This window comes from Dreissena polymorpha, chromosome 6 (genome assembly GCF_020536995.1).
Source record: "Dreissena polymorpha isolate Duluth1 chromosome 6, UMN_Dpol_1.0, whole genome shotgun sequence".
Classification (NCBI taxonomy): Eukaryota; Metazoa; Mollusca; class Bivalvia; order Myida; family Dreissenidae; genus Dreissena; species Dreissena polymorpha.
The window spans coordinates 93,622,807-93,634,418 of NC_068360.1; the positions used below are offsets into that span (position 1 = coordinate 93,622,807).

The window sequence follows — 11,612 nt, forward strand, 5'->3', positions numbered from 1 at the left end:
AGTCAATGTCAGTCGTACAACCGACTGCATCTAGTTCAACCTTGAACAATGTCGGCCATAAAATTGACCGCTTCTTGCACAACTACGAACAATGTCGGCCATAAAATTGACCGCACAACATCAGTCAATGTAAGTCGTACAACCGACTGCATCTAGCTCAACCTTAAACAATGTCGGCCATAAAATTGACCGCTTCTTGCACAACCTCGAACAATGTCGGCCATAAAAATAACCGCACCTCGAACACCCTCGGTAAATGACGCTCATAAAAGTGACCGCATCACGCACACCCTCAGTAAATGTCGGCCATTCAATTGACCGCATCACGCACACCGTCAGTAAATGTCGGCCATAAAACTGACCGCAACTCGCACTAGTTACAGGGCGCCCCAAAGGGTGGCGCCATCCTAGTATGATTCTCCATCACATTGCTAAATTCACCGTCTTCTACCAGGACTCCGGCATCGACCCTGCCACTAGAGTCCATGCCATTGCCTGAGCACCACTAACACATCGCTAGCTTGAGCGAGTCAAATAACCCCGTCGCGGGCAATCATAAAAGCACAGAAATGTCCAAGTGGATCAGTTCCGTGCATGAGCCATTCCTGAATAAATCGGAAATCGCTCACCGCCTTCATCACAACTCGCCAAAGTGAACCTCGAAGCATAATCTTTCCCTTTCCTAAACCCCTATCTTGTGCCATAGAGACTACCTGGCCACTTAAACCCAAGGCGGCTCCCACTACGTCAATGCTGGCTCGATGTGTTCGCAATACAGTCAACTCGAGCACCTGTTCCAACATCGGAACCTTTTTCGGCAACTGAGCAACTATTCGGTCCGAGGCCAGGGCATTCTCAGCCGCCGTATCTATTACCGCATGTATTGCAAAGCCGTTCACACTTGCATTGATCCGGGACATCAAGTCTGATTTGATCTGCTCGATTATCACCGGTAGGCCATTATCGTTTTGGATACAATTTGTTAATTCTTGAGGTAAGTGCCCTATCTCTTTGCAATTGAAACATTGCTGCCTGACTGGAGATGGCGATGAACTTCTGTTGGGTCTTGCCAAAAGCTGGTCAAGCATCCCCATACAGACGTCCATCTTCCCACCTAACGTGTTCTCATTTCTCTCCACCCTTTCTACAAGCCTACTTTCCGAAGCCACACTTACACCTGCCACCTTGACTAGCCCTACACACTCCACTTTCTGTACCAATATTGAATGATACACAAAGCGAGTGTGAATGACCCACTTCAGTTGGTCAATAGCTTGCTCTATATACGCAGAACTCTGATTTATGACTAGCTCACCGGCTTCTTTTTCCCTTACACCCATGCAAAATCCTAATATGGATTCTTGTAACATATAAGCCTCGGGCAAGTCCATATATGCTTCGCTTGCAAGGGTCATTACCCTGTCAGCCCAGTCATCAACCGATTCATCATCACCCTGCCTAGCACTGGAGAAGGTTACCCTTGCCGTCTCTGGCAAGTCGCGGTACCCAAAACGCCTCTCTGGCTTGTCTACTACCTCCAAATAGCTTAGCTCCAACTCGGGATCCATCACCAAGGCATAGTATTCACTTGCCTTGTCAGTCAAGCAGAGACACAATTAGTCTCTCTTCTCCCTATCCTCCCACTCAAAAATAGTGGAGAACTTTTCAAATTTGGTAAGAAAAGCCTGCCAGCTTCCCCGACCATCATAAACTAGTGCCTTAGGCAGCGATTGCAGCCTAGACTTCAGCTGGCCAGGGTCAAGGCTCTTCAAAGGATGCCGCAACGTTTTCGTTTACACCTCGCGTTGCATTAACAACATTCTGCGATACTAGATGAGGGGTTGCCCCACTTCTGTCCACATGTGGTGCAGGTACCACCAGTGTAGAGGTTACATACCCCGACTGTCCTGGTGGAAACATATAAGGCGATTGAGGTTGGTTAACAGGGTCAAATAATTGACCCTGACCACCCACTTACATGTACATATAATGCAGCCACCTTGTGAAACTGGTACCTGCGTCATGACCTGGTACGGCATAGGCTGTGCCCTTTGCGCCATTGCATGGTATTGCATGGGGTACGTCCCATGTGCCACAGGCATCTGAGTCACCGCCTGGTATTGACCTGACTGCACGCCATGTGTAAGCAGGTACTGAACAGGCTGTGCCTCTTGAGACATGGCATGGTACTGTACAGGGTACACCCAAGGTGTCACTGACACCTGAGTCAACACCCTATTGACTGACCGAGCGCCATGTGTGAGCTGGTAGTGAACAGGCTGTGCCTCCTGCGCCATGGAATGGTACTGTACAGGGTACACCGCATGTGCCATGGGCGCCTGAGTCATTGCCTCGTATTGACCCGACTCTACACCATGGGTAACCGATATATGCGCCACCGCTTAATATTGCACAGGCTGCTCATTGACCGGTTCCGTAACTGGTCCAGTTGCCTCTCCATACCAATCCCCCTCCTCATTATATCTATGCTCGGAATCAGATCTAGAATAAGATGTACTGAAACCAAACATGACCTACATCAAATGCTTAGTAGATGTTACCCATGTAAAATTTGAGATGTCCCTCCGTCATGCACGTTGGCTAATGTAGTCAAGTTAATGAATTGTTAAACAACCAAATTAAATTACAACTACTGCAAACTGCTGCTATAAAAAGTAACTCCCTTAGTTGAATCGTATAAGAGTTAATTTATTTGAGGGACAACGGTAATATATTAAATGGGTGCGCTCATGAACACATTTACAGTTTACGGTAATCCAACAAAAACCATTCCAATATATCGGTGGACAGAATATTCTAGTCACATTCTAACAAAACCAATCTTGATATTACAGGTATGTGTATTGCTGTAAATAGCGCATAACAAGAGAAATATATATAAAATTTATAATCCACAATCTATGAAGCGTGCACGCAGAGAAAAAAACAAACAAAAACTTAAACACAATTAAATGCCCCTTTAAACTTTAAATTGGCATTGAATACTAAAACCACAATGAGGTCATATGATTTAATAATCACAACCTCAAAAATTTAATAAAGGAAAACAAGTGAAAGTATGAACCTCACTGGTAATGAAATTGTGATTCAATCACGAACAATGCTTATAACTGTTAATAGATAAATTATCTATTTCAAATCATGAATTCACTAGTTAATACTTGATAACTAATGAAATCATTGAATCATAAATGAATGTAACAAGTCTCTAATTTTATAGTGTAATGTTACTGATAAAGTATAATTTCAGAAAGTCACTAGTTATTATACAATAACCAGCGAAATTGTTAGTATCAGTTGTCATCACTACAGATTTGACATTTTCTGTAGGAAAACACTAGAATATTTCTGAAGGGACTTTTGTAATTTAACACAGGTCACACATCATATAATAAACAAGATGCAAAAAGGACTTCAAATTCAATGAAATAATCAAATGCAATCTAATATGAATAACACTGTATATAGACCGTTCTATAAATCAGTCATTACCCAATTATCTCCCCTGAATACTCTCCGCGTCCGCCATTACACTACTGCTGAACAACCAGAAAGGCCGTTTACCGATAAGGCTTTCCCCAAAATGCCGCATCAAAAAATCATATTTGTTTTTTCCCATTTGTTAATATTTCCGATAGTTTTATCATTTACTAAATATTTGTGCTTTATTATATCGCCCGTATTTTTATATTTTGTATACTTTGGTGAAATAAACGTTTTATTCTTGTTCTTGTTCTGGCTTGTACTTTTTTTATTAGTCTACTTAAAAGCCGTTTATTTAATAATCAAAGTCGGCAAAATTATCGCAAATTATCGCATATGAATTGTTCGTTAGTCACATTTTTTTTCCATGAGTAATTGATGTTTCAGTTTTTTTAATTAAAAGCCGTTCAGTTTGAAATCAAAGTCGGCATAATTTTCGCCAATTATCACGTAGGAATCATCCGTTAAAGAAAATTATATTTTTCTCTGAACTTTCTGTTTGCATCTAAAAGTGTAACAAATTAGCAATGAAGGTGTTGTAAACTTACGTGGCGGCCAAAATATCCAAGATACAGAAGAATTGAGAAATTTATTTGGCGTTTGAAATAGTGTTTTAAAATCATGTAAATTAATGTACGTATTTCTTCACGAGTTTTTATTTATTGTGTGTGAGTGTTCTGGAATCTGTGAAAATGCCGTTCGAACGAAGTAATGGAAAACAATGCGTTGTTGTGGGTTGTAACAACAACCAAAAGACACTCTATCAATGGACTAATGCTGTCTGTGAAGAACATAAAATGCAACACAAAGACTGTCCATGTTTAAAGCCGTTTAGATTTCATTGCATTCCAAAGGATGAAGATATGAGAATGGCCTGGATCAAATCAATCAATAGAAAGGACTTCAAACCATCATCCGTATCATTGGTATGTTGTTTTTTTAATTAGAATATTATGTTCAAACTTCAAAAACAGAAGTATGTGAACTTTCTTATAATGATATTTAACCAAAACAAATTACTGTTTACAGAAAATTGATACGGCAATTAAAATCATATGTATATCATTGTTATAATTAACAACAAACCAAAGAATACATGTATCTCAAATAGACACCAGTGACCAGTGTTGTGTATTAATCCATACATATCTGACATGTAGTTTATGGCTATTTGTGTGTTATCATGTGGAGATATCTCATATTGATTATGGCAGGGATTGTATGCCTTCAGATAAGAGATAGCCCTCCCCCGATTAAAATCAACTTTGTATCAACATAATCCCCAGCAGTTCTCCATGTAGGCCTTAATTGATAAATTAAAGGTTATTATGGATTTCAAAAATCACGACCCTCTTTAAACATCATACAACACATTTGCAATATACTACAATTTAAAAAGAAACAACCTTCATCCTTAACAAAACCCTGTATGTTTGATTAGTTTCAGTAATTATATTCTTTTCATTGTTTCACCCAAATGGTCTTTAATTAAGACCATATGTTCCATTAACATCTACATTTTTAAAATACAACAACACACACACACACACACACACACACACACACACACACACACACACACACACACACACACACACACACACACACACACACACACACACACACACACACACACACACACACACACACACACACACACACACACACACACACACACACACACACACACACACACACATATATATATATAGTTTTAGGCTTTATAAGTTAAAATGTCCAATCATTTTGTCATTGTCTTTTTGTCTAATAAACATAGTTTATGTTTTCATTATTTTTTTTTACCCTTATTGTTTTATTTTTAATTTTTACAATTATTATCACTATTATTCATAATTGTTTTTCAGGTATGCTCATTGCATTTCCTCGATGGAAACGAAAACCATTGGTGCCAAAATTCAAAAAAAACATTGTGGATGAAGCTATTTTGAATGACATCGATGAGCTAGCACCCGAAACAGAAGTTTGCGCTGCTGCTAATCAAAGTACCACAGAGTCTTCAACTGCTGAGAAATGTTCTGTTGTGTATGTGTGTTGCCATTCACAACCAGAGCTGTGCAAGAAACGATTTGTTGAAACAAGTACGCAAACTCAAGATTTGGTAGTTTTGGACCATGCCTACTCATACCTGAAGTCAACGCGATCAACAGGAACACAACACACAACAACGGAATTTAATGTTGGTACAATATCAAATGACAGTGATGCCAGATTTTATACAGGTCTGACTTTGAGTGTGTTACTTTCCCTTGTTAGTGCTTTGACTCCATTTGCAAATAAGTTGCAATACAAACTGAATGTTGGCGATCAAATTATTGCAGTTCTCATTCGTCTACGTCTTGGTTTGTCGTTTAAGGACATTGCAAGAAGGTTTGGAGTGTCAACTCCACTAGCAAGTAAAATGTTTAAGTCGTGGATGACTATAATGGCAGATAATTTGAGTAACTGTGTATGCTGGTTACCACGTGAAACCATTAGAAGGACCCTGCCAGGATCTTTTGATGAGACATACCCGCGCACGACTTGCATTATAGATTGTTCTGAGATTTTTATTCAGAGACCGTTTTCCTTGAAGGCTCGTGCGCAGACGTGGAGCACTTACAAGTCCCACAACACAGCAAAGTTTTTGGTTGCTATCGCACCTAATGGATTCATAATGTTCATTTCCCCATTATATGGTGGCAGAGCCAGTGACAATTTCATTACTAAGTCCAGTGGTTTTTTAAATTATCTTCTGCCTGGTGACGAAGTTATGGCAGATAGAGGCTTTACCATTGGGGAAGAGCTCTGTGCAAGGCGCGTGAAACTCAATATACCAGCTTTCATGAAAGGAAGGTCACAGCTATCAGAGCAAGAGACAATCGATTCCAGGAGGATAGCTTCTGTTAGAATACATGTTGAGCGAGCGATAATGAGGATGAAATCCTACAGACTTCTAAACACAACATTGCAAATTAAATCATTAAAGTCACACAACCTTGACAAAGTTTTGAGGGTTGTAGCTTGCCTGTGCAACATGCACGACTCTTTAATAAGACAACCAGATGATTGTGAGCAAGCATGATTGTCTTGTATTGTTAGATGTACTAGCCATAAACCAGTGCCCTTTAACGCGTATTCTCTTAAGTCTTAACAATACTGGTTTAAAGGCTTCATTGTGCACTCATTTCAACATTAAAAAAACACATGCAATAAAGTGTAAGCTTTTATTTAAATGTAAATATTTTCTAACATATGAGTTGTGTTCTGAGAAAACAGGGCTTAATGCATGTGCCTAAAGTGCTGTTCCAGATAAGCCTGTGCAGTCCGCACAGTCTAATCAGTGACCACCTTCACTGGATTTGCGTGTAGAAGAGACTTCCTTTCAACAAAAAATACCATAAAAACGGTCAGTGTTGTCCCTGATTAGCCTGTGTGGACTGCACAGGCTAATCTGGGATGACACTTTACCCACATGCATTAAGCCCCATTTTCTCAGAACGCATCTCATATTGATACTATTACTATTATATTGATGACTGTGTCTTTCATTAATGAGGTATTATATATACAAGAATAAGAAAATATAATGTTAATTTTCAGATTTGATATTATTGTGTATTCATGTTATCCGCATGCCATCAGTCAAATAAAGTCCATGAACACTTCAAATATAAAGTATGATAAATATACAGTTTTCAGTGTCTTCTTTTTCTAGAAACAACAAGTCTTTCAACACTACTTTTGTTACACATTTTTTAGCTTGAATATGGCGCTCATTTACAAAGTTCCTTGTACTCAGAGAATAACTGCAATCGGTTGGACCTTAATTCTTCAGACAAACGCACGAGCAAATGCTCGAAGTAAAATTTCCTGATTCGCGGTAGTAAAAGCATGACGAATTCTTCATCAAACGGCACGTCTGTAACAATTTGATATTCATTTGTCCACACAATAAACTTACACAGGGAAGCCTTTGTGCAGTACATTGCTACCTGAACTTGGGTGTAATATCCATTTTTCCCTTTGGGGTCCAAGTATGGCTTTTCCTCCTTAAGCACCACTTCATACTTTCCAGACATGACTAAATCATAAAGAGGTTTTGTTGGGCATTTGATTTCCACAATCGTGTTACTGTCAATCAATCCGTCCGGGCTTGCTGCAATGTAAGGTTCTTGTTGACAAATTACAAGTCCACATCGATTAACAGTTTGTCCAGAAGTTTTTTCAAACCATTGGCGTGCCACCGGTTCAAACTTTTGCCCATGTCTAGTAGCTACGGATCCCTTGAACCTGTTATATAACTGACCCACAACAAATTTATTGGGATCAGCACGGCCTGTTTTGGGTAGAGCATGGACACGACTTGAAGTAATCCTAAACTTTCTACTGTCTATCCACATGTCTGAGTTTTGTGCTTCTGTCTTCTGTTGAATTGATTTGACTTTTTCATTGTCACACATACTTTTGAAATGTGACATCGCACTGCGGACACGACAAAGATCCCGACACTGGCTTAGTACTGTCAACATTATGGTTGCCATGACTGGTCTCATTAACTTCAGTTCTGTTCATTCCTGCAGTTCTCTCTGGTGCATGGAGAACTTTGTACAGCAGTGTTTGCTTACAGTCCCAGATTGTTTTTGAAGATGACGATTCAACATGTTTTTGGAGATCACTGTGGTCAACCAACTGTCTAAAAGGAGGTAACGGCAAGTCACATTTTGATGGCTTATCCAATGTAGGTGTATCAAATGCATCGGGCTTTTTGAACTCAATATCTGAGAGTTTGTCATGGCATAACACTTTTGATGCTCCTTTTCCCCAAGCAACCTGTTCATCAGTGCATGTTTTACCTCCAACGCCATGGGTCCAAGCAGTTTTTACAGCATATATAATTGCAGATATATGGCTGCATGTTCTTCCCTTTCCAGCTGGACAAGTACAGTGACCCGTCAAGACTGTAGAGTCAGATGACACAGCCACCCATGCATCATAGTCATTTCTTCCAATCCCAGGTTGACTTGGCGATATTGTTGACTTCAAAAAGTATACGCCATTAGATGTGCATGAGTAAATGTCACCCATCCAGCCATTCTGGACATAATTATAACCATACAAGGCTCTGAAGGATTTCATCATTTTCCCATCGTATGCTTTTGACAAAATCAGATAGTCCACAAGGTCTTCATACGCTAACTTAGGCAAGTTTTTGGTGTCATTCTTTCTCCAACTGCCTCCGTCAGGTGGAGGTAAATCTGAAAGACATAAATTGAAAAATGTCAGGCACCTTTGTTTGAAATAAGGATTGTGATAACAATATTTAATTGTCTTGGTTAGAAACTGCGGACAGGATACACAAAGGGTGAACACCATATATTTATTTCCATGTGGTGGTGGGTTCAAGCCTAACACAATTTTAAACAACAGCTACATGTAAGTTGCCAAGATATTGACAACATTGAAAAGTGCTATTTGTACAGTGTCATTACAATTTACTTCCATCCAGCAAATAGAATATAGGCTAAGCGTATAAATAATTAATTACAGTACTGTTTTCATACGTACAGCAGTACATGTACTGTGGCTATTCGTCTGTTGTTTTCAGATTGACAGTAAACTTAATGTTATTGATAACTAATTTCTATAATTTAAATTGAAAGTCTAAATCGGGTAATACATTCATATAATGTAGTTCATAATTGTTTAAATCAGACTGCATGAATTTTACAAACCGTATGACTTTCGATTTCCCAAAGATTAAGATAACGAACTGCAAACGATCATTTTGACGCCGGCCATTTGCAAGCAATTTTCATTGTTATGCGAATTGCACCAAAAATAGAACCGATTTACAATACAGTTGAGTTCAGTAAATACAATCTACAGGTAGATTCACAACCCTTGAGCAATCACAAGCAACTACATACCAAGATATTCTCCTGACATTTGAAGAAAGGCTGTGTTTTTTTTGTTGGTTGGTGGTCTTCGGAATCACAGACTCGCAGTAGTTAGCAGCAGTGTAATGGCGGACAGTCACGTGACTGACAATATGGCGGCGGTCAATTTATCGATTATAGAACGGTCTATATCTAATTCTTGTTTGATTTTAAGTGTTTTGAACTTTTGATACTAAGTTTCAATATCACCGATAATTCTTTACAATAAAAATTAATAATGATGAAAATGCGATACTTTTGCAAAACAATGAGTAGAGAAAGACTACTCACGCGAAACAGAATTGAAAACAATGTGGTTATTCGCCTGACTATAGGCAAATCAATGATATCACAAATGGACGGCTAAATATAGATGGCAAATCGGGAAAATATGGGGTAATTACATGGTTCAAATATTCAAATCCCTTTATACTTGAAACTGGCATTGAATATGAAAAACACAAAAACGCAATGTGGCAATATGATTTAATATTTCAAAAACCATAAAAATGAGTAATAGATAGCAAGTGAAAGCATTCAACCTCACTTGTAGTTAAATCCTGATTAAATTACGAATTGAATAACTCGTTTGATAAGTAATCTCTTTGAGTTTATAACTACTCAAGAGAAATCAACGAGATTAACTTTCTCCCACACTGAATAACTTGCCACTGCAGAAATTGTGACAAAATCACAATCGAATTGCAGTGAGAGATACGGCAGGGCAATGTAAACAAACACTGCTCTAAATTTAGCCGTGTGATGAATATTGGCATAAGCAATCCCGCACATTTAAAATGGAAAACCTAAAAATAGAAAACACAGATTAGGCATGTACACGGTTCACATGAACGCAATCGTACTCAATCACCCAAACGTCGAAGTCAACAAATTATCCGACAAATACAGACGAAATCGGTTTAATACGATCAATGATGCTTAATTGCAATCAATATTATACTCATTTAATAAATATGTATGCAGTTTTTAAGAAAACAAACGATGACAATTATTCTTGAAATTTTTCAAGATGGCTGACTCGAAATTTTCCGAGTCAAAATATCTGACTTTTAAAAATAACAAGAGCTGTCAGTGGACAGCGCGCTCGACTATTCGGGTGCTTGACAGTATAACGTAAGCCATCATGGGGAAATTGTTCATATTCAATAATTTATTAGACGATCTTTAAAAAATAAAAAAAGGAAAAAGGGGGAGGTAGGGGGTTGAGAGGGGGGTATAATGTAGGGTGTGGTCATTTATTAGACGATGGGGGGGGTAGGGGGTGAGAGGGGGGTATAATGTGGGGTGTGGTCATTTATAAGATGATCTTTCAAAAATAAAAAAGGACAAATAAAAAATAAAAAATTGGCGGGGGGAGGTGGGGGGAGGGGGAGGGGCGGGGGGGGGGGGGGACGGGGCAGGGATTCTGGATTTGGGGCGTGGAGTTTTGTTTGGGTGGAATCCATTGTGGTATTCAGGTAAGTGTTGTTTTGTCAAAGTATTAATAAAATGTGATCATAAATAAAGAAGTTATGGCAATTTAAGCAAAATGTTCAATTCTCTAAGTATAAAAGGGGCCATAATTCTGTCAAAATGCTTGATACAGTTGTCTGCTCTTGTTTATAGGTTGGGGTTATGTTGGTAAACAAGTATGAAAAATATGAAAGCAATATGTCAAGGGACACAGGAAATATTTGGGGTAGTACGCAAACTTTAACGTAGATTTATCAATTATATGCATATAGGGGCAATAATTCTGTCAAAATGATTGATACAGTTGTATGCTCTTGTTTGTAGGTTGGGGTATGATGGTTAACAAGTATGCAAAATATGAAAGCAATATGTCAAAGGACACAGGAAATATTTGGGGTAGTACGCAAACTTTAACATAGATTTATCAATAATATGCATATTCTAAGTATAAAAGGGGCCATAATTCTGTCAAAATGCTTGATACAGTTGTCTGCTCTTGTATATAGGTTGGGGTCATGATGGTCAAGAAGTATGCAAAATATGAAAGCAATATGTCAAGGGACAATGACAATAATTGGGGTAGTACGAAAACTTAAACATTTGCACGCTAACGGAAACGCCGACGCCGGGGTGAGTAGGATAGCTCCACTATATATATTTCATATATAATATTCGAGCTAAAAAATGCGCCAAGTTTTG

The 11,612-nt window shown here is 38.7% G+C and overlaps 1 protein-coding gene across 1 annotated transcript; it reads right to left on the reverse strand.

Annotated features, from left to right (window-relative positions):
- Positions 1-6,714: 6,714 nt before the first annotated feature.
- Positions 6,715-9,586, reverse strand: LOC127833440 (uncharacterized). The gene is made up of 2 exons (XM_052358709.1): positions 9,432-9,586; positions 6,715-8,759 (listed from the first exon to the last, which is right to left on the reverse strand). Exons 1-2 carry the CDS (start codon positions 9,448-9,450, stop codon positions 7,957-7,959), a joined length of 822 nt encoding a protein of 273 aa, XP_052214669.1. The 5' UTR covers positions 9,451-9,586; the 3' UTR covers positions 6,715-7,956.
- Between the last annotated feature and the right edge of the window lie 2,026 nt (positions 9,587-11,612).